Genomic DNA, 24,374 nt, shown 5'->3' with positions numbered 1-24,374 from the left:
TGTACCCTTTTTTTGTGTGTGAATATTTTCGTTCTGTTTATTTGCTGATCGAAATAAACTCAACTAAAGATATGCCCCCTTTCAACTTGTTAGTATTGGATTTGTTTGTGGTTAACCTATTACATCATGGACCAAACAATTGACAAACAAGTTAGTTAGACTAGAATATTAGCGAGTTAGCTTACTAACTAGGTTAGCTATGCTAATGGGAAAACTTGCCAGTAGACCAGAATATTAGCAAGTCAGCATGCTAAATAGGTAGGTTTTGCTAACAAGTAAGCTTGCCAATAGGCTAAAATATTGTTCTTTAAAATTATGAGTAAGGTTAATGTCATTTTCCAGTTGCAAAGACCTGTTAAGGGCACATTTTCCCTCCTTTTGTAACAGCCTATTCAAAACTGTTTTTTTGTAAGATTGCAGTGCTCATGTTTATCCAGGACTATCACTGTCATGTGGACCCTGGATAATGTGTTTATTGATCCAGAATGTTCATTCATTCATTTAAATTTGAGATCACTGTTTATGTAGAAAAAGTTGCACTCTCTTGTGCAGTGCCTGCTGAAATATCAGCACAAGGCCTCTGTGGCTCTGAATAAGATCACCTGGTAAATGGAATGGATTGATGGACAGCTGCATTGTGGCAACATGTTAAATTGGAGTGAATCTTTTAAACTGGACAAAATTTATCCATGTATGTAAATGCATTTTTGTAGATTTTTTGTTTGACATGGTATCATATTGTCACAAAGACATAGGATGTGCATTTGTATTTTCAAAAAACTTTAAAATTTCAATTTCAAGAAGTATCATTTATTTATAATCTTGCAAATATGCCACTCAAGTGAAGCTTATTGATTACAGAGACAAGTCAGTTCATGTGCTGAATTGGAGGAACAACAATAATGCTCCTTATCCCAAGATTCCAGATACAACCAACAGTTCAGCTGTGTATTTATTCTGGTTAAAACAGAAAACTTCATCAAAGCAATCAGTTAACAGAGTAGATTGGACAACAGGGGCAACTACAAATAAATGTTCTGAACAGCTGTAATTGCTTTTCTGTGTTGTTTCATTTTTGACAGGAGAATGATATGTGAGGTGATGATCATTTCCAGATAAAAAGAAGCTGAGTTCATTTGTTCTTCTGCTCCAACTTTGTTTAGGTTTACAGCAGTGACACCTGGTGACTGCCTTCCTTATTACACCTCATGAAAATATGGTCACAACATAGACTGGCTCACAGCAACCCACAGAAAGTCTGGCAGAGGTTGATGTGATTCTTGAAAATGAATGTTAATTTTAAAAATACATATATTCCCCCTTATGTATAAAAATAGTTGACTAACTAAGCTTCTGGCAGGAATAATTGGCAGCCACAAACTTTCTACAGAGAGAGAAAAGAAAAAACAAGAATTCATGTTAGATATATTTATCATTCCTCATAATTTCCTGATTTATTATTGTTGTTTGGACCCACAAATAATCGAGGATATCTTTTTTTGTAGATGTGATTTCTGGCATTATGTTATCTGAAGGTTAAAGGCTTGCTGTTGCCATGGTTTTTTGGCAGTGATATTCAATTTACGGCCTTGGGTGGCTGGTGGCCTGTGGATTGATTTCTAATTCACAATGACAATAAACGGATCACATTAGGATTGTTTTTTTGTAGTTAAGAGTATAGGTGACAGAGTGCATAAAAAACAACAACATTTAAATAGATCCCCTGGACCCCCAACAGAGGTCTGGGCTCAGCCTCATTGTCTTCACATCCTAGAAACGCCCCTGAGTGTACGCTTGACCTTTATCATGTTCAGTGTGTTTCCATTTATACACATGCAATGTCTACAACATAGAGCATTCTGCTTTCGCAACTCAGGTTTGTTTTTTCCTCGTACCGCTGATCAACACATCTGGCTGATGTTGTTGGATGTGTTTACATTCACATCCCCTACAACTGCAGAGCAATGCCGACTGTCCTGTTCTTGCATAACTCTCTCTCCAGTACTGTTGTAGCTGACTGGTACACGGGGAACCAGCAGGTGGGTCTTCCAGCTCTGGTGTATTAATTTGCGCTCGTCATATTGGCTGAGTCACATCCACCTATACATACACATACACAGCTAATACCAAACATAATACTAGAAATTCAATTCATTTGTCCCATAAGTCATGATTACCTACCATCATGTCTATACTTCTTCAGAATAATGTTTTTAAACTTCCTTTTGAATTGCACCAGATTTTTACTTTCTTTGATCTCGTCAGGCAACTTATTCCACAGCTTCACCCCACAGACAGATACGCACATGCTTTTCAGAGTAGTATGAACCATCGGTTGTTTGAAATTCCATCTCCCTCTTAGCTCATATCCCCCTTTTCTATCACTTAACATTTTTGGATATTACCAGGAAGTAAATTATATCATGCTTTATACAAAATTTGTGCAGTTTTGAATTCTACCAAATCCCAAAATTTCAATGTCTGTGATTTTAAAAACAGTGCATTTGTGTGTTCATGGTATCCTACATTATTCACTATTCTTATTGCTCTCTTTTGCATGTTGCATATTGTCTGTAGGTTGCTTCTGTAGGTGTTCCCCTATTCTTCAACACAATAAGTCAGATATGGTAAAAAGAGTGTACAGTACAGTGTTTGCAATGATTTGTTGTTCAGAATGTACCTTGTTTTGCATAATATCCCCACAGTGCGCGCTAACTTGGACCTGATATACTTAACATGTGGTTTCCAGGTAAAATTTTGGTCGATTATCACTCCTAAAAATGTGTTCTCATTAACTTTTTCCAATTTAACACTATCAATCATTAATTCAACGGGAGTATTCAGATGTTTATTGCTTTTGCCAAACACCATAAATTTGTTTTTTTTTTATGTTTAATGATAACTTATTTGCATCAAACCACAACTTCAGCTTCCCCAATTCTGCTGTGACAGCCTCTTCTAACTGCTGAAGGTTCTCACCTATACAGAAAATATTTGTGTCATCAGCAAAAATATTTCATATTTTTGAAACGTTACATATGTCATTAATATACAGTATAAACAATTTTGGTCCTAAAATCGACTCTTGTGGTGCACCGCAAGTAATATCTAAAAGAGAAGATTTTGTAACACCCACCTGCACAAACTGCTTTCTGTTTTCAGTGTAACTTTTTAACCAATTTAACCCCACCCCTCTGATCCCATGTCTTTCAAGTTTTTGTATTAGAATATCATGATTTATTGTGTCGAACGCTTTCTTCAAATCAATAAAAACACCCATTGCATATTTCTTACTGTCAGTTGTACTTGTTTACTCTTCCACTAAATTCATTAAAGCCATGGCAGTTGATCTGTTGGTTCTAAAACCATACTGACTGTCTGTAAGCAACTCATATTTTTCAATGAAGCTGTCAGATGTATGTTAAGGGGTCTACAATAGTGTCAGTTACTTGCTTTGTTAGAGTCATATCGAGACCATTCCAATCCAAGGATGTTTTGTTCTTAAACTTATTGACAACATCAATCATTTTGTCTCTATTTGTCTCTCTCAAAAAGATGGTGGCTGGATTCCTCGCTCCATGGAGTTTTTCAACACCTCCCCCTTGTGGAGGATTCATTTCCTTTGCCAGTTGGGGCCCCACATTCACAAAGAAGTTGTTGAAGTCATCCACCAAATCCTTTTTTATCAGTGATTGTTTTACCATTATCTATAAAATGATCTGAGAAGTTGGAGCTAGTTTTTTTATTTCTCATAATTGAATTTTTAATATATTCCATGTGCCCCTGATAGTTTTCTAGCACTTTGTTATAATAATCCTTCTTACATTTTCTAAGAATATCAGTCAGTTTATTTTTATATCTTTTATAGTTAGTTTCTTTATCTCTAGTTCTGTGTTTTATAAATTCCTTGTACAAGATGTTCTTGTATAGCTGCTTTGTTGCATTGGACAGCTTCTATCATACATGGACATGAAAGTATCCTAAAAAAGAGTCATAAGCAGAGTCAGCATCCACTACTTCATATACATTTCTCCAGTCCTGTCTCAGCAATTCAGACCTCAATGCCTCAAGGATATCCTTCGTTCTTACTCTCCTCTGTCTTGTTACATTTTCCTTCTTAATCATTTTAAATTCACAGTCATAAATAACAAACACTGGCAGATGGTCACTTATATCATTTATTAGTAATCCACCAGTCATATTTTCTTCCAAGTTATTAGTAAATACATTATCTATAATTGTAGCTGTTTGGGATGAAAAACCATTATTTGAACCTGTAATGCATTTTTATCCCATCCATGACCCTTCAAGTGAACAGAAATGTCCACCTGTCATTTAGCCATTTGTTATTGCTGCTGGGATAAAAATGCATTACAGGGTCAAGTAACGCATTTTCATGCTGAAAGTTGGGATTTTGAAATTTCAAAATTCACATACATACATCAATAGCAGCGGTCATGCAGTTGGCTAAATAGAGCCTTTTTGTTGGCTCTATTTATGAAGTTGTTGTTTGTGGACAGCAGAAACTTCTTCCGTGAGGAAATCGAGCGACTTTTTTAGGTCGTCGATATCCTCCGATATGTTCCTTTTGAGAACCATACCGTATGAGAAGTTAAATCAATCATATAGTTAAGAACTTCAGTATTGTTCAGGCTGCTGTTTTACAGCACGCAGCAGCCTCTTTCATTTTGATTTTCCCCACCTATCATAGTGAACTCAGACACACTTGTGCTTGTATAGTGGGACAAGGACAGTAGTCCAATTAAACAGCCTTGTCGAGCTATAAACATAGCTCGACTTAACTGTGCATGTAAATGTTCTGAGTGTATGTTCATCACTAAATTTGGATAATTATTGCAAATCTAAATAAAATGGTAAAATAATAATGTAAACTAACTAATTCTCTACAGAATGGTAATTTCCTCAAAATTATAGAAATAGCAACATGAATTTAAATGCAATTTATAAATAATGCAGTACAGTAATGTTGACTTCACAGTGAACCTGCATTCTTAAACCCAGTTCAGACCAATGATTGGTGACAAGACAAAATCGTTTAATAATATTGCAGAGAAAAGTTTCAGCGGTGTGAACTGGCCGGTGTAAGCACAACTCAAGCCGGCTGATGGTGTGACCTGCAACTTACATGGCCAAATCATGGGCGGCTGGTTTTGTGCCTGTTTTAACTTGTTTTGTTGCAAATCTTTGGTCTGAACTGGGCTGTACACAAAAGGATCATTGTGACTGTACTTTATCGCATTAGTTTTCATTTTCTCCCTCTGTTTCTACCACGGGTTTGTTTAATCAATTATGTGTTTGGCAATGAGTTCATTAGCATTCATGCTGCATTGCCGCTCTCCAGGGAAATATTGTTCAAATGTAACATTTGAGCTGGTGCTATGGTAATATTAGTTGGCTGTACTCTGAGGACTCGGCATGTGATTTAGTGTTTTGCACAGAATTCGTGAAAACCCTTTCTTACCATCATAGAACTGGTTCCGTTCTGGTTCACGCACCAAATTTTGAATAGTTTCTTATTAATAGTTGGTCCATGCTTGGTTTTTTTTGGGTTAAAAAGAAATATCTGTACTAACAGAACTAAAGTTTGCATGTAATCAATGTAACGTGATTTTGCTGCTGTTTACTTCCCGTGTGCTTTGTGCAATGTCCTCCATTGATGACCTATTTTTGGTTACAATAGCTCTGCGCAAAACTGGTGGAAATACAGGTGGGATAACTGGAAAACTCCAAGGCTCCAAGAATCTTGAATGGACCTGAACCTAGAACCAGAGCTGATTTGGTGGAAAAGTGAAAAATCAAACTCCCCGACATCTGACTGCAGCTGCTAAACCGCCTTTAAACACACCATGACTCAGCATGTAAATGTGTATGCAGCTACACTAAATGGAGTACAAAGAAATCCTGCAGACATAGTTAGACCAAAGCTTCCTGACTGTATGTAGGTTTGCAAAAGTGACTTTTAATCAGCAGATGAAAGGACCTTCAGTCCTAAAGTTCAGCTATGTCTGATCACCAAATTCATCTGCTTCTGAATAACCAGAATACCTCCATCTCCTACTGCAGAAGACATTTGTTGTGTTTCATTGACCCTTGTGCTAATTTAATTTCTCTTTCAACCTCAGCCTTTAGGGTTTGACTCCTCTCCTGTTCTGCTGCCTTCAGCTCCTTTGAAAGTCTTTTCTTCTCTTTCTTTGAGGCCTTTTTTGCTCTCTTGAACATCTTTGTGGTGTAGTGCTCTCCACCGTTCTCCAATGTCATTGTGACAATTTTCTCCAGGAGCTGATCGACCTGTGCCTGGTCTTTTACTTGGTTGTTGAAGACGTGATATCTTCCGTAGCATGCCTCTATGAGCTCTCTGAGCTCTTTACTCTTTGAAAGAAAGCCTTCAATAGTTTGTTTCTTTAGATAGTCTCCATGTGTGAACAGCACGAGTGAGTATTTCGCTGCCTCCTCACCAAAGGTACTATGGATCATCTGGATGGTTTCCTTCTCCTCCTTGGTGAACCTGCCCAGCTTAAGGACCACCAGGAAGGCGTGAGGACCAGGAGCAGACAGAGAGATGCACATCTGGATCTTCTTCAGCACTTCATCTTCGCTGAAGTTAGTGTCAAACAGTCCTGGAGTGTCGATGACGGCAACCTTTTGACCGCCTACTGCTCCATCTTCTCTCTTGCATTGAATTGTCCAGGAAGAAGAAGACAGTTCAGACTGGAACGCTTCTCTCCCCAGGATGGTGTTTCCTGCTGCACTCTTTCCTGCTCCTGTCTTCCCCACCAAAATGATTCGGAGTTCATCACTTTTCTTCTCCTTCCGAGAGCCTGTAGAGATAAAGCACAGTACCAACCTTGTTTTCAGCTTTTTGTTCTTTTGCCACTGGCACTGCATAAAACATCAAACTTACAGTAGATGCAGATTTGTACTATGCAACAAATCCCATATTATTATTATCATCATCATCTGTATTTCAAAGTAGGCTATATACAGTAGAAAACCCATTGACACAGTACTTTGGAGATAAAAAAAAAAAAATTCACAGCAAGGCATACAATTTTTTGTAGCTCTAATTTAAGGTAGGCTAATTGAAAATATACATATTAGGCAGCCTTAAAGCTGCAGCTGATAACTTTTATAAAAAAAAAAAATAGGTTTTTGCATATTTGCTGAAATTGTTGCTTATGCACAAAGCACTAAATGAGATTTCTGGAAGAAATCACTCCTCTGCCTACTCTATTGCCTTGTAGCATTTCTACTGGCATCACTGCATGTGAACAAAAACAACCAATCAGAGCGGAGGGGTCTACAACCCAGCCCGTTCTCATTCTGAGGTCATCAAATACCACTGCTTTGTCAGTGATTTCATCGTCAGACACCAACGCCAAAAGCTGCCTTTCGCAGATACACCACTGGGTGGCATCAGTTTGTAACATGGCCGGATGGTACCAGTCACAGCAGTATGATACGCAGATGGATAGTGTCAGATTGAACCACTGCCGGTGACAACGTAATATAAAGAGCTGGAAAGTCCCTATAGGATGGCCGGGAAGGGTGGTGGATGGGTCCAACAAAGAGCCCATTGTCTGCTTTCTGTGTGAATGTTGAGCCAAACTATAATTTTGACTATTTTTTTGTAAAATTAAGAATATACTTTTGTTGCCTAAACCTAACCACCACCCAGTGCTGACGTCCCAGCATTGGTTGTGGTGTTCCAGAATGTCAGCTGCAGATGCAGGAGAATACCTAACGCGTCACATGTAGACAGCCACTGACAAAACGGTAATGTAACAATTTTGGATGAGAAGGTGTGGAAGATGGACATGATTTTTTTTCACAGACTGCCTCATGTACTACTTTTAGAATATACTGACAGTTTCAGGAGATCATCACTGTGAACCCATGTACACTGAATCCAACACTTTTTATGTTGCAGTGCGGGTTTCTTTTCCCACCATTGTTTCAATTTCAATGAATTTTGGATGGCAATAAAAACAAGCCAGCCAGAGTTTTGCTCATCTGATCAGACACCCGTTTTTCATAAATCAATGTCATAATTCTCTTCATGCTGTAAAACAACAATATGCATACTGAGCTCACAATATAGTGACCTCTGACAAATAAAGTAAAGATTATAAAGAAAATGGATAGAAAGAGAACATCTGGGAAAATGTAGCAGCTGAGCTGACTTGTGATGGTGAGTAGTCTACAAAAGCGATGTAAACATACTGTGTTGTCAAGGTAACTCATTGAGAACCATTATTTTACAAGCACATCAGCTGATGTGATGTTATGGACATCACAGTGTCAAAGATGACATGTAGTCATATATAGGTAGGTATATTAGGTATATTATAACACCTGACCAAATATGATCAGCAGCGTTACATCACACACACGTATAATAAACCCATAGGCTAAATATGATTCTGTCCATATATTGCCCCAGGAATGAGTCCTAAAACCTGGAAATGAGTTAGCATTTTAGCACACCCAGTTACCTCATCTCAAAGTCAATGGTTTTTTTTCATGAATTGTTGGTTAAACTCCCAAAACACAACAACCTATCAGTAAATCCCCACCATGAATTTTAAAATTTTAATGCGTCTTAGAAAAAGGTTGATAACAGTTTGCTAAATGAGACTACAGAATGTTATCACGGCAACCACGGCTTTACAGCTGTGTTGTGGTATTGCAGCTTGTTCTCATTCCAGAGTCATCAGATACGGTCCCTTCATTGCTTTCGGCATTAGACACGAGATGCCAAAAGCTACCAGACAGCATCAGGCTGGGAGCCCGATGTTTGCTCCCTGTATGAATGTAATGCCAAACCATGATGTTTATTTCTAAATCTAACCATGTGCTTTTGTTTACATTCTTTGGTTGCGGCATCCTGGAGTGTCAACAGCAGATGCAAGAGGATACCAAGTGTGTAATTTGTGGATGTGAAAGTCCACTGACAAATGTGACAACTTGGGATGAAAATGTGTTGTGTGGTGACGTTAGTCATGCGACCATGGTGTAGTTTGTGTATAGCCTAATGTTAATTTTTCACTTTAAGCCATTGCATTTATGCTTCAAAAATCATAAAAGTGGTGTTCATTTGTAAAGATTATCTCAAACAAAACATGTAAGTATTATAAACTTTTTCTGACGCAGTTGTTTTTTTCAGCAGTAATCCAAAATCCAGTGGAAAAATCCCATTGGCTTTTTGTGAAGGGAACCCAAGTGACGCTAACTTCCATGTCAGCTTACAGAATATTGCATCTCTGCAGTGCTTCACCACAGACAGTAGTATTTTTTGAATATATCTAATATCAAACCATATTAACATATTCTAGTAGAAACCCAAAATGTAAAGTAAAACCTGAAAATGAGCACTCTATGTCTCATCATCTATTGTTACAAATGAATTAAAAAATAAAAATAAAAAATGAATGCACAGAATCCACATTCAATTTAATACAATTTATTAAGAATCTACACAAGTATAATCAATCAGTCACAATCCATCATGGTAAGTACAATAATATATATTACCCAATATTATATAGTCAAGACAAATAAATCAGCTCTACCTATTTCAGCTATCAACAAAAAGTGATTATGAGAGTCATCTTTAATGCAAATATATAAATGTATATAAATATATACTGTATATATGGAAAGAGTTGAGTAAGAAACAATTGCAGGTTATATGTGACTAAAGGACGAGATCTCTCCTGGAAAATAATCAACTTTATACACCATTAATTAACTGTATAGTCCTTATCTTATGTGCTCTTATTGCACATGGCAACGATCTGAAACTCTCAGTGAAAGTGCACCAATGCCAGCTCCAAAAGCTGCTCCAGCAGCAACTCCAATGGCAACACCAATCGGGCCTCCTGCAATTCCAAGCACACCTCCGACAGCAGCACCACAGGCTGTTGCTATAGCTATTACTGGAGCAGCGACAAATTCATTTGATCTTTCAGCTTGGGCTCTGGCTTCACACTCATATCTTACATGCAGCCGTTTCTCCTCCCTGCGGTAGACCCGTCCTGCATATTTGGCTCTCAGTTCATCCAACTCTCTCTGCTTCTTCTCCTCCATCTCCTTCAGGAGTCGCTCTTTCTCCTTCTCTATTGCTGATTCTGCTTTCATGAACATTTCGTTGGTGTAGAAGCCTCCACCGTTAGCCATCGTCATCTTGTCAATTTTGTCCAGGAGCTGACTGGTTTGTTCAGGGTCTTTGATTTCATTGTTAAAGACATGATACCGATGGTTGCACCTCCGAATGAGGGCTTGTAGGTCAGGACTCTCTGAAATATAGCCTTCAATGGTTTGCTTCCTCAGCTGGTCTCCATGTGTGAACAACACCATTGTGAAATGAGCTGCATCTTCACCAAAAGTGGTCTGAATCATCTTGACTGTTTCCTTCTCCTCCTGGGTGAACCTGCCCAGATGAAGAACCACCAGGAAGGCGTGAGGACCAGGAGCAGACAGGGAGATGCACATCTTGATCCTTTTTAACACTTCTTCTTGGTTGAAATTAGTGTCAAACAGCCCAGGAGTGTCGATGACGGCAACCTTTCGACCTTCGACAACTCCCTTAGCTTTCTGGCATTCAGACGTCAAGGAAGCCGGCGACAGCTCAGATTCAAAAGCTTCCCTCCCCAGGATGGTGTTTCCTGCAGCGCTCTTCCCCACTCCGGTCTTCCCGACTAGAACAATCCTCCTTTCATCTGGATATGTGGCATCTCCGAACCCTGTTGGACAGAAATATACCGTTTGTCATTCAGAGCTGCGTTGCCAAACAGAGAGGATGTGCGCACACTCCAGATGGAAAAAAAAAGAAGCTCTCAGCTGACTTCATTTTATCACCTCTCACGTTCAGGTTACAAGGCTGAATAAACAGCCTTTGTTAAGGCAGATGACAATGCATATTTGATCCAACAGGACTGGAAAGGTTCCAAGATCCAACATTTCAAAAAATGTTCTCTACTCAGAGAATCTGTTGGCATACAGCAAGGAAGTTTTATTTATATAGCACATTTCAACAACAGGCCATTAAGTCCTTCACATAAGACCCAAAAGGACTTTCATACAAGATATAACATTAGCACGAGGCAAAATAAAAAGATAATTAAAAAAGACACACATAGGATAAATTTATGAATCTGAGTCTGTAAAGACCTTGACACACCAAGCTGATGTTCAGCCATCGTTGAGCATCTGTCACCTTAGTCGGTGGGGTGTGCCCTGCACCATTGCCCGTTGTTGGCACCGGCGGCTTTTTTTTTTTTGGTTGATTCAGACTACTGAATCAGCGTTGGTGACAGAGGAGCCAATCAGTGAATGAAATCACTCTGACTGGCAGATCAGTACAGCACACAAGAAGAGAAAGTGAGGAAAGTAAAGTCAAATGAGGGTATATGGTAAGAATATTTTTCTTTAAAAATGTTTCCTGATGGTTTGTGGTATTGTTCACTTGTGCACGATAAATATGCTCTATTGTTTTAACATTGGATTATGTTGTTAATGTGCTAACTAGTGTCAAGACGGTCTTCCGGTGTCCATTTTTGAATGACAAATACAGACTAATTGCTGGTGTGGAGAGTTATTTACTCTCACGCAGGCGCAGAACTGTGTGCTGGTTGACTGCTGGCTGTAATCTTTGTGGTGTGTTCATTGTGTAACTTTTTGGCTGAGGTCTGGTGATGTGAGGCAGCGTAGCAGTTTGCTTTCATTGCTGCTAGTTCTTTGTAATCAGTTTGGTGTGTCTGGGTGCTAACATTGCAGTAGTCTGGCCTAAATCCTGCTGAGACATTAGTCTTTATTCTTGATATATGCTTAAAGTGTTAGTCTATCCATGTCCACGACTACACCAAGTATTCTGTTTTGGTTTGTGAACTTTAATGTTAACAATTAACACAGACCACTCACTCCTAATCATTCTTCTTTAGATCCCAAAGACAGTAATCTCAGTTTTATCTTTGTTTAACTGGACGAAGTTTTGGCACATCTAATCACTGATTTGTTGAATCCTACTCAGTGCTTCTTTGCATAATTATGGTAAGATATTTTGGCTTTTTGAATAAAAAAAAACATTGAAAGAGAGGAACACTGTGCTTTCTTAATTTCTGGTATTTGTTTATTACTAAGCTTTTATTCTTCAGTATGTCTTAGTCTTTTAAAATAAATCATTAATGAAAGTTTAGAATTGAAAAGAGAGAAAGAAAAAACCAAAAAACTTCTTTATTCCCCTCATGTCCTGCCATTTCACTACTATCAAACAGCACGTGAGTTCTGATCGATCAGTAAAGATTAAATGTTTCCTCCGAACTGGAATTATGAATTCAAAGTGTTGTTTCGGCTCAGACCAACAGTCTGAACGTGACCTCCAGATCACTTTCAAACTACCTGAGTAACATGTAAGTATGAAGACATAAAATGCCCCAAAATAATAATGACAAAGGACTGATAAAAAAAAGAAGGTATAACTTGTTAAAAATGATGTCTTAGGGCTCTAGTTTCCCGCAGGTGGCGCAGGGTGGCGAACCCTGCGCAGAGCTAGTTTCGAGCAGCGCAACCCGAGGCGCGCTCAGTTTGGTAGTTTGGCAGACCGAGGTGCGCTGAGATGGGTGTGGTGGTGCAGCAGGGGGAGGTGTCGACAGATCCAGCTTGGCGCAGTGACAGTTTTGTGCCAAAAGGTGCGCTAAAAGCTCGCCAGCTGAAACCAGATCTACTGTCAGCGCAGGGGGAGCGCAGCCGGCGTAAGCCAAAGTTTGGCTGACTGGCGGACAGTGCGCACACGTCACCAAAACCTCACAGGCAGGTTTCCAGAATATCAGGCACATTAACAATGCAATAAATACCCAAAAAAAACACTATTCAATGCAACTATCTGCAATCAGCACATAAATGTATCTCTATCAACTGTCCCGTCACATCTGATGTCAGATCAAAAGGGGATTGGCACCGTTTGGCACGTTTGGCACGTGTAATGGAAACCCAACCTGATTTGATTAACACCGCTGCAAACTAATGAGTTCACATCCCTCTCAGCCAACCACAAACAGCCACAACTCTGCTCACTCAGATAGGGAGTATATATTCAGCATCTGTCATCTTAGAAAAGTCAAAAGAAAAGAAACAGAGTGAGACTGCGAGAGAGAAAGAGAGAGAGCGCACGCACGAGAGAAACGCAACATTGATTTACAATTGTGGTGACCTCCTCCCAGGCTACCTTTGCATCATCAGCCTGTGGAGGTCTGCTCGCAGTTCTGTATATTCAGACACTGCGAGCTTGGACCTCCCGGACCAAAACATCACTTTCCCCCTGGGAGAAGTTTGGCCGACTGACGCTGCTGCTCTCTTCTGCCATGGCAAATTGAGTAAACTGTCATTACACCTTTGCGCGGCGCATTTAAGGGCATTTGATTGGTGTCATGTGTGTAAAACCCACTCCACGCCTTCTCTCCTCCCTCTTTCCGACTTGCGCAGGTAGGAGGGACGGAGGTGGGAAAGAGGAGCAGCTGCGCCAGCGCGCACGGTGTGCCAAACTTGCAAAATCTGCCTGGCCACACCCAGTTGGTGAAGCGCAGGTGCGCTGCGCCTCTGCCTCGCCCGGTCTGCGAAACTAGAGCCCTATGTATCATATGACAATTTATCCTATATGGAATATTTATTATCAGTAACCAGCTGATCTGCTGATTCTTATCAGCTGATATTCAGTAAAAATATGTCATGACTAGATTGAAATTGATGCTTTCTAATTGACAATCTGTGTCTGTGTGTCTGTTTGTGTGATAGAACTGTAGAGAGAGAGTGAATGTCAAGTGAATGTACAGTCTAGTTGTCTGTGTGCTTATAAATGCTGCAGCTCCTCAAGACAAAAGGAAATTTTCCCTTGTTTTGTTTCCCAACTGCTGAATGATGGGGGTTTGCTCCGGAGTGAGTACCAACTCACTCTGGAGACATCAGTGCGTCCCCCATATTTTAAGCCAAACCGTGATGCACTGCTTTCTCTTTCCATTATCAGTTAAAGTGTGCTGTGCCATGCCGAGCTGCACCAGACATTGACCTTCTCCAGAATGGGGCCAAAAGCTGGCCACCCGCCCCCAAGCAGGTAGCAATGATTTGTCGCTGACTGCAGCCAACCCCCGATCAACCCCCTGCTCCCCCTTAAACAAGTCTGTGTGTTGCGAGACTCCACTCATCTCTGTCTGTGCAGAAGACCACAGAAAAAAACATTTTTAAAAGTCTCTGTGTGTTCAGCTCTCAGTAAGTTTGTAGCTTCTAACTGAAACTCTGTGGTTTAGTTTTTAGTTTCTCTCCTGCATCCTGTTTTACTTTCGATATCTGCTTTATTTTACTGTTTCATGTTTGCTTTAAGCTGTACAGGAGTTGTGTTAAGATACTACTGATGAAAACCCAATATGTCCTATTTTGCTGCATCACAGTAAAAGCCTATACATGTTGGGGGACTGTTATTGTGAAGAATCTATAGAAAATCAAATGTATTTATCACCGAAAAGTGGGTAGCTCTGTTGTAATGGAGATGCAAATCCCTGCCACGCTCAGCTGATGAGCCAAACCAAACCAAGCCAAGCCAAGCCAGCATATGAGTAGACTACTGTAATACAACTCTACCAGCTACTATAACAGAACAGAACAAAAAAGATCAGTATCAGCTGTGTATCAACCGAAATGGCTCACACACGTTCGGCAATCAGTACCGGAGGCAAAAAAACAAGCAAAAACACAAAACAAAAAACAACAACAAAAAAAACAACACAAAAAAAACCTTAACAATCAATTAAAGCTATTGAAATGCAAATAAAACAATGTTTTTCTTCAATATAATTATAATTATAACATTCTTCTATCAATAAAATCTTTAATTCAATATCTGGCCTAGAATATTCATCATCTGTTCTCACAGCAGAACAATGTACCTGAGGCATCTGAGTCATAAATAACCCCAGGCAATTTCCATCACAAACTGTAACAACAACATATTTCTGACATGAAAACATTGCAGCCCTTGCTCTTTTCTGCTTTCCCCTGCAGCGTTCAAACAACCTGCCAACATTTAAAAGACTGAACATTAAAGGCCCTTCTAAACCAGCATTGAAAATCTTCAAAACTTGTGCATTGTGTTCAGCTTTATTGTCAATCAAATGTGTGCCATTCACCAATAGCAACCAATCTTGACAGTGCTGATCTTTGAGCTGAACAAAGAGCTAGTCAGCCCAAAACAGATTAAGTTATCATTGTGCATAGCTGTAAAGCTGCATCCACTTTCATATAAGCCTGCCACTTTTCAGAGTTGTAGAAAAGGAGTTGATGTTGCAAAGGTCTCTTAAACTGTGCGACCACACTGTTCTGTTAGCACAGCCAACCTGCTAACTGACGCTTGATAAGTTATCTGCCTTGGAGAGCTAATTGACACACAAGTTTCACAAAGAGTAAGGGATTCATTTTGCTCTTTTTCGCCAATTTATGGCCTGACCAAAACAGTACTGGTCATGTACATCAACAAAACACCAGATTTTTAATGGTGATTAGCAGATCATCTATGAACTATATTAGTGCCTCAGAATTTTTGCTTTTTAATCAATAACAACAATGTTGAGATATATAGTTAAATCAGGATTTATTGGGATTATGACAGAAAGCTCAAATTTATTGTGACATTTTAAGCATATTAAAAACTGATATGAAGTTTTATTTTCTAAATGTTTATAATGGATTTCCATAACTCAGAGATGGGAGTAAGTCACACATGCAAATCATAAGCAAGTCTCAAGTCATAAACTTAAAGTCTCAAGTCAAAGTCACTGTGGTGAAAATCAAGCAAGTCAAGTCATTAGTCAGGTCAAGCTCACAAACTCATAGATAATAGAACATAAGCTGCACTAGGGCTGTCCCACAAGGTTATTTTTCCAGCAATTAATCTATCAATTATTTTTTCAATTAATCAACTAATCTAACGATTAATTTTTTGATTAGTTTAAAGGGACATTGTGTAACATTTTCAGTTGGTTATTCACAAAAATCAATGTCTGTCAGTGGTGTATTATTACCTCCACCAATAATCTGAATTATTCTTGTAAAAGGAGAATTTGGGATTGGTTGTACATTGTGCAGGTAATTCGTCTGGGGGGATCCATAACGTTTTGCCATCTTGAGAATACATCCGCCAGCAAGGGACATATAGCACCGCCTTCTGCGTTTTCGTTGAGAGTCAGGCCAGCGCTGACTGAGAAGCTGAAGGGGAGGAGTAAGAGCTACTTTGCTACTACCCCGGCACTACTGCAGCATAACAAAGTCCCATTCTTTGAGCCTAATGCAGGATCATGCATATGCAGCATCACGGGGGACGGAATCCTCGTCGCCAAGAAAGCACAAAAGGGAATCAAAAAGGTATCGTGACCGGCGAATTCAAAGATCGGGGTAGCCTTTCCTAGGTGGAGAGAGCTGCTGAAGGAGAAAGATAATGCAGTCACAGCTAACAAGTAACAGCGGCACTAACAGCTAACGGCGGGGCTAGCCGCTAACAACTGTTAACCGCTGTTAGCCCCGCTGTTAGCTGTTAGCCGTGATTGCATTACCTTTCTCCAACCCAATTCGTCGGTCACCATCCTGTTGGAGGGGAGAAATTCCTACACACTGTGGCTTTAACCATTATTTTTTTGATTAGTGATTATTTTTCCATTATTTGATTGAGGCAATTTAAACAATATGAATACCAAAACATTTCTTATTAACATTAACATTTATTGAAACATCAGTGTTTCCCCTACCATTAGGGGGGCACCCCCCGCTCCCCCCTTGAAGGTCAAGTTAATTTTATTTTTATTTTCTATATAGCGCCAGATCACAACAGAAGTCATTTAAGGTTACCTTTCCTATAGAACAGGTCTATACCTTGTGCTTTTATTAAACAAACTAAATAGCCTTATGTTATTTATCTTGTGTAATTTCTGTCTCTACATGGTCACACGTTTACAATTCTCCTCTGCTCTCTGTAACATACACGGTGTTCGGCCACACACACACACACACACACACACACACACACAGGTGAGCACACTAGAGCGCAATTCGGGCTGCATTTTCCTGACAGAACCCGACCCGAGTGAGACAATTATAACCGAGCCTGGCCCCAACCTGCAGCACGGCACTGTATGGAGCGCAGCCTGTGTTGCGTTCATGCATTGTCACGTAAATAACAAATTCCACCACTTGAATAGGCTATAGCACAATAGCACAGCACTGCTGCTGCATGCAATTTTTTTTGGTTGAACCGATGCGTCGACGCAAATAATTAAACAAAATGATTTGCGTAGCCCCAGCCCTAAGCTGCACCAAGTGGTGTAATGTAATTTAACACATTTACTCAGGTAGGCTACTGTAAGTACAAATCTGACCTCTACTACAGTATATTTGTCTGAAAGCTTTAGTTACTAGTTATTTTACAAATTAAGATTTTGCACTTGAAACATATGAAAATGTACAAGTACAGCTTGAACTGTGAGTTAGTTATTGAATTGACAGAAAATAAATCTGCCACTATTTTCATCAAAGTCTTTCATAATGCAAAAACATTTCATGGTTTCAGCTTTACAAATGTGAGGATTTTTTGTTGTTGCTTTTGCTTTTTGTGATTTAATAATAAATCTTTATGTTGAGGTTTTAACTGTTGGTTGGACAAAACAAACATTATGAATGTGTTACTTACTGTGACACTATCTGTCAAAGTTTACAGAATTTTAACAAACCAAACAGTTGATTTAGAATTTCCCAGTTTGGAATCAATAAAGTACTATCTATCTATCTATCTATCTATCTATCTATCTATCTATCTATCTATCTATCTATCTATCTACTGGAGAAAATAATCAGCAGTGTAATCATCAGTTAAAAGTTCAAAATGAGCTCCACTTTAGCCAACGCCAACAGAAAAATCCTGCCTTTACATTAATGCGTGAGTCAGAATCATCTCATGATGATGATGTTGTAGAGGACTACAACAATCACAAGGGATGTTTTTACAGTAGGCTACTTTTATTTGTAATACTTCAAGTACAATTTCCTGATTATACTTACATACTTTTTCTTAAGTAACATTTTAAATGCAGGAATTTCACTTGTAACGGAGTATTTTTACATGCTGGTATTAGTTACTTTTCCTAGAGTAAAGGATTTAAATACCTCCTCTCCTGCTCCAAGTGCTCTGGTTAGGGTGAAAGACACTCAATTCACATGACACACCTGCTGCTGTGAGAGAGCAGGTGGTGCATTGTTAAAATTCCAGATGTCAGCCTAGCAGGAACAGGAGGCCAAAAACAGTCACTGGCAAAACTATCTTATGGCATGTGGATGCGCACAGCAAGCACACATACACACTCACAGATAGTGAACTTATGTTGAGACTGCAGGCAGGAACAGTGATTACGCACTGTGGCAGTATCAAAACCTCGTACAAATAAGAGGAGAGCCTGAGCATAGAGAGCTAGCAGCGCTGACAGTTTGTCGCTGGTTGCAAAGCACATTTAATACTGATTGAGCTGTTGAAAACTTAACTCACATGTATCACATAGATAGAATCAAATAAAAGCTCATGTTGCAGCTGTACCATTCCTCCGAGGAGAGCTGCGGGCAGGAGGACAGAGCTCTAATGACGTGGGCACGAATATCAGCCAGCGGATCCTCCCCCACTGCGACATATGCGTCATGATATTTTAAAAACAAAATGTTACTTCTCAGTGTCTACAAAGATAAAAATATTAAATAAAAAGTCAACTCCAAGTCAAAGTCAAGTCTTTGTTTGTTATGAAAGTCTCAAGTCCTCAAATTTGCGACTGGAGTCGGGCTTGAGTCAAGTCATATGACTCGAGTCACCTGGTGACTGGTAGAGATTTGCCACTAGCATCAATGTAGGCCCTACTTCACGCATAGCATATTTGTTTTATATTTTTGACCACTGGACACTGTAACATTACAACACACAAAAGAAAATGTCGCTAATATTTTGTAAATGTCTCTTCAGGCTTCCCTCAAATCTCTACTGGGCTAACATTAGCTAGTTTCATATAGCTTACATAAGGAACATATGATACGCAAGTTAGTAAACAAACTACTGTTAATTTCAGTTTGAGCCACTTTACAAACGCCACCCCATTATAAGTTACACCTGTTCTTCTCCTAGCATGACAAGTCAAAATTCCCACCATTAAAAATAGACCTGTGTGTTCTTACTGAGTGCAGGTTGTTGTGTTTGATCTTGTCTGTCCTGTTTTTTATGCTCTGCTGCCAAAATGCTCTTTGTGATCTTGACAGAAAAAAAATGTTAGCTCTACTCTACTGTGACTTTACGTTTGTGTTGTGTTTTAGTTTAGTTTTGTGGATTTTAACTTGACTCATCTGAGTATCTACAAAAGCATTATTAAAATTGATGTTATTATCAACATCAGGATCTGCTGCTACTACCTGATTACTAAACTGTCGACACTGTGTTCATGCACTGTAATTGTTGATCAATGGTGGGCAAGTTATTTAAACAAAGTAATCAATTGGTCATCATAATTTTAAAAATTACTCCATAGCAAACGTAATGACATTACTTTGTTCCTCAGACCAGCTCCATCAAAGGTGTCTTAACAACTGGAAATTTGTAAAAACATGTATATATTTATAAATTCACAGGTACAAGCACAGGTAAAACTGAACCACATGTGGGCTGGTAGTGGGTGAGAACAAAAATATATCTTTTATTTTTCATAATAAAACAAATGTAATCCAGGCACCAAGCGCAGCCAGTGAAAGAGACTTTTCCTTTGTTGGATTTGTAATTCAAGAACTTAATGTGAGTGACTGTAGCCTGTGTTTGTTTAATCACGTGTGCGGGTTGCGCAGCAGAACTATAACTGGTGCAGGCGGATGCGTTTTTGACTTAGACGTAAGGACAGGTAACAGGTCTGTTCTGGTACTGAGCTTTATGGGTATGGGCAGCTGCAGGTTTTCAAAAATGGACTCGTGCAGAACTATGGTTAGGCTGTAGTTATTGGGGAACTGCCCATTGGTTCGACATCCCATTGGTTCGACATCCCATTGTTCCGACCATATTAAACTCATTGTTCCGAAGTCCGTTCCGAAATCATCATTACGCCCTGTGGTTAAGGTCTGGTTAGGTTTAGGCAAAAAAACCACTTGGTTAGGGTCAGGAAAAGATCATGGTGTGGGTTAAAATGAAAAAGAAAGTGACAAACACATAAGCTGTGAGCCTGCTCCGCCTCAAGCCGGTCGTGGCGCACCATACGCCCGCCGCGAGCCGGTCAGCACCGCGGACAGTCAGACTAATGGGATGTTGAACCAATGGGCTGTCGAACCAATGACATGGACCCAGTTATTGAACATCAACAGACAGCTTAGCCTGAGCGGCTAAACACAAGAGTGCTTGAAAGGTCTTCAGTGAAGCCACACATCCTTAGGGTTGCCACCTTCATTGTGGAAAATAAGGAACACTTTGCCAGTGGTCCCATGCCTGGGGGCGCAAATTAAGTGGAGGGGTCTGAGGGTCCTCAAACATTAGATGTTGTTTGTTAGACACTTCCTTTCCTGCATTCTGGTCAATCTTCATGCACCAATATGTGCTTGTAATGCATGGAAGTCCTCTGCTACTCTCAACATGAATACAAAGGAAATGTAAAGTCAAAGAGTAGCTACAGCACACTTTTATTAAGGATTTAAAACATCAGATTATACACGGGCAAAATGTTTAGTCTGTCAAAATAAACTGTTGTTTGGAAGAAACAAAAACTGATTGATACATTTTTAACCTTCACTCTAAACCCTCTCATAAAGGATGGGGTAGCCTGGCATATGACAGATTTGTGTCAAACAACTTAAGTGGGGGATGTCTAGGGTGTCATGCATTGAGCGATTCCACTCCGTATCCTCTGCTCCTGCCTTGTTTGGACTTTATAGTCCCCTGCTGAATGTTGCTTCAGATAATTCTCTACATGTACTTGCCAATGTACTTATTTCCACTGACATGATCAACCCACTTGTGGTCTGTCTCCCATTCAGATCTGTATTTGGACAGCCACGGATGGACTTTTTTAACACTGTGTGTCTGAGTCTCTGTAACCAGGGCAATGAGGAGTGACAGACAACTTGCCTGTCATTCTAGGTGTCATTGTCTTCGGCAAATTATGATTTCATTTAATACTTCCCTGTCTTTTCAAACCCTTTAAGTTGTATTATTTCATGATCCAGCCCAAACAGAATCTGCATATTTTTTAGTTGTTTTCAGCGGTAATCTAAAATGAAATCTGCAGAGTTCTGTGGAATGTTTTTTTCTGTTTGTATTTTGATAGACAATATTAATCCATGGTGACAATTGTTTTTGAACAAAAATAACCCCACACAATACATTAAAACCTAAAATTACCTCAAGCAGTCTCAAAGAACTACTTAATAGATTTTAGTAGAAACTTTGAATCAGAAATTTTATTTAATCATGAATACTTAAAGAAAAATGACAAAATGTTGGGCACATGGCCATTAAAATGGACGACTGAATATGGAGCAGGGAGAACAAAAAATCATTTGCCAATCTATAAACAATCTATTCACAGTAAATCGTATTTTTTAACATTTCTTCTCACTGCACCACTAACTGAATACAACACAGGATTGTCACACACATGCACAAGGAGGTGGAGGAGACAGTAAACATTCTTTTTACAAGCAGCATATATTCCTAAAATCTGATCTTCCTAAAAGCAGATTCTGTATGGTCCTGCTAATGATATTCCAAGCATATAAAAATGAAGCGCATGCATGAGAGTAGGTTATGCACAAAAATACGGGACAAATTACGTCCGGTGTTCTGACAAATAGAGCCTGCTCAGATTGACCAACGGATCTGTCAGAATGTGCCACTAACTCTGTACACAGGGTAAATGTATGGACGGGTCCTCATTATAGAGTAATTCAGAACACCGGTATTGATTCAGTAAGGGACAGTGCATTTATTTTTCAATACAGGGTGATCCTAATTATACAGAATGGGTGACAACCATTTGTGCCGCCCTACAACTTTGAACAAAAGCAGGTGAAATCTGCTTGCTAACTAAATGAAAGGAGGTCACTAGTGGCTAACATTAGCAAGGCAGCTTAATAGATATAATGTGTTATTAAAACAAGCTTGGAGTTACCAAGAGACAAATTTCTCGTCTATTAGTAGAGGGTAACCCACTGCAGCACCTGAGCCAAGCTAAAATGCACCAGATCAGTCAGCCCAAAATGTCAAGGTAACTAACATTGTTTCTCAAATCAAATGCTTCTGTACTAAAAACTTAATATTTTAAGTGCACATTTGACATGGTGGCCTTGGGACAACAAGGAGTCTGAGCTGACTACAGTTAACACTGCCAAATTATAGGGGGAGCGTACCTATGTTCCCCGGGTTCTATGTTCCTTGGGTCCTATGTTCCCCGGGTTCTATGTTCCTTGGGTCCTATGTTCCCCGCTTTGTATGGGACCGGGGAACATAGAACCCTTTTTAATAATAAGGGTTCTATGTTCCCTGCTTTTCCCCAAAAGGACCCGGGGAACATAGGCCCTTTTTTTAAAAAAAAGGTCCTAACCCCTAACCCTAACCCTAACCCCTTTTTCTTAAAAAGGGTTCTATGTTCCCCGGTCCCATACAAAGCGGGGAACATATTTCCTTTTGGGGAAAGCGGGGAACATAGGACCCTTTTTTTTTTTTTAAAGGGTTCTATGTTCCCCGATCGGGGAACATAGAACCCAAGGAATATAGGGATGACCCCCATTATAGGCTACAGATGTATGTTTTCTTGCTAAGTACCATTAGGCTACTGTTGTCAAATAGAAGCCATCAGTAATGTTTGTTGGGTCTGTAATGATTTGGTACCATGAAAAATAATGCAAGTGCTAATGTTTGCTTGCTCGCTTATGTTAGCATTTGCTAGCTAGCTAACTTGCTCCTAGCTACGGCAGCACATTGTATTCAGTACAACGTTGTGCAATCCTTTACACTACTTGTTACTGAAAAATGTAGTTTGTATTTTTTGTCTGAAATTGTTGCACGTTGTGTCAATCACGTCTGCACACTGTCTCCAAGGTAACTCCGGTGGAGAGAAGCACAAGAGCAGTTGTCTTTTTGTTTAGTCTTGTATTGCAAATTTTTGCAAAGAATAGAACAATAAAAAGCAGTCAGTGCAAGTCAGTGTGCATGGTTTCTGTTCCTGTTTTTTTTTTTTTTTTTTTTTTCTCAGATAACGAATCAAAAAACACGGACTGGGTGTGTAAAGGCCTTAACTACGTGTTGGTAGGCAAGCACTGCCCCACACTTCAGATTGCATACTGATAAAGACAAACAGTTTATATCATATTTTAAACCCTGTACCTTTTAAATTTTCACCTTTATCAATTAAACACGAATTCATTCAGGGTAATGGTTTTTCAGCTTCATAATTTGCTATCAGAAGACTGACATTTTGGTGCTTCATTACAATATAAAGGCAACACTGGAAAAAAAGAATGTCCAGAAGGAAGTGCCAAAAAAGCAAAATATGTATAGGAATATGAATTACTCTCATGCAAATGGAAATAAAGAATAATTCCACTGAAATGTTACATTCACAGAAAAACACCTGACTCTTACCTTGATAGTATGGCCTGCTCATGTTGAAAAGCTAAAAGGATCTTGCTGTTGTGTGTCCTGTAATGCTATGAACTTTTCTTCCTGTAACTTGTCATTACTTTACCTTTCTTACCTTCACATGGGCGTTCCCTCTCATGCTGCTGGACTGGAATTTTTGAGCACAAGGAAGTGCAGGATGTTTTTAAAATGAATCATGGAGCCTGTAGAATGTCACATGTAGATGACTCATGGGTGTTTATCAGCACATATCCATTTGAACATAAACTGAAGCACCCAGTCACACAAATGCCATGCACTGTAGCCAGTTCTGCCTGATAACTGGTATATATGAAGCTGGAGCCAGGTAAAGGCAACAAACATGGCAAGTGAAGTAACCTGGCTCTGTCCAAAGGTAAATATTCTGCTTACTAGCACATCCAAAGCTCACTAACACTTGAATATGTATTTACATGATAAATGTTTTTTTTGGTTTTTTTTTATCATTATAACTAATTTCAACTTGTTATCTGCCCCCAGGCCCCCGATGGGCATGGCCTGGCTGTACAAGGCGTTATTCACTAATCTAAGCTAACTGGCTGCTCACTCCAGCTTTATAACCTTACAGACATGAGAGTGGTTTTAATTTTCTCGGATCAATTATTTCAACTTTTTGTATGAAATAAGCACATTTCCCACA

General features: G+C 39.4%; 1 protein-coding gene across 1 annotated transcript; it reads right to left on the bottom strand.

Moving 5' to 3' along the window:
* Positions 1–794: 794 nt before the first annotated feature.
* LOC125900320 (uncharacterized) lies at positions 795–23,777 on the bottom strand. The gene is made up of 4 exons (XM_049595220.1): positions 23,699–23,777; positions 9,805–10,763; positions 7,687–7,738; positions 795–6,839 (listed from the first exon to the last, which is right to left on the bottom strand). The coding sequence occupies exons 1-4, from the start codon at positions 23,718–23,720 to the stop codon at positions 6,076–6,078; spliced, it is 1,797 nt and encodes a 598-aa protein (XP_049451177.1). The 5' UTR covers positions 23,721–23,777; the 3' UTR covers positions 795–6,075.
* Positions 23,778–24,374: the final 597 nt, after the last annotated feature.

This window comes from Epinephelus fuscoguttatus, linkage group LG14, assembly GCF_011397635.1.
Source record: "Epinephelus fuscoguttatus linkage group LG14, E.fuscoguttatus.final_Chr_v1".
In the NCBI taxonomy this organism is placed as follows: Eukaryota; Metazoa; Chordata; class Actinopteri; order Perciformes; family Serranidae; genus Epinephelus; species Epinephelus fuscoguttatus.
This window is presented reverse-complemented; position numbering and strand designations above follow the sequence as displayed.

Bases quoted from the DNA above. Each gene is read 5' to 3' on its own strand.
- LOC125900320 (XM_049595220.1), bottom strand. From the start codon at position 23,720: ATGAGCAGGCCATACTATCAAG. The intron at 10,764-23,698 runs GTAAGAGTCAGG...TCTGTCCAACAG, and splicing joins GAGCAGGCCATACTATCAAG to GGTTCGGAGATGCCACATAT. The intron at 6,840-7,686 runs GTTAGGTTTAGG...TTATCTCTACAG, and splicing joins GACGTCAGCACTGGGTGGTG to GCTCTCGGAAGGAGAAGAAA.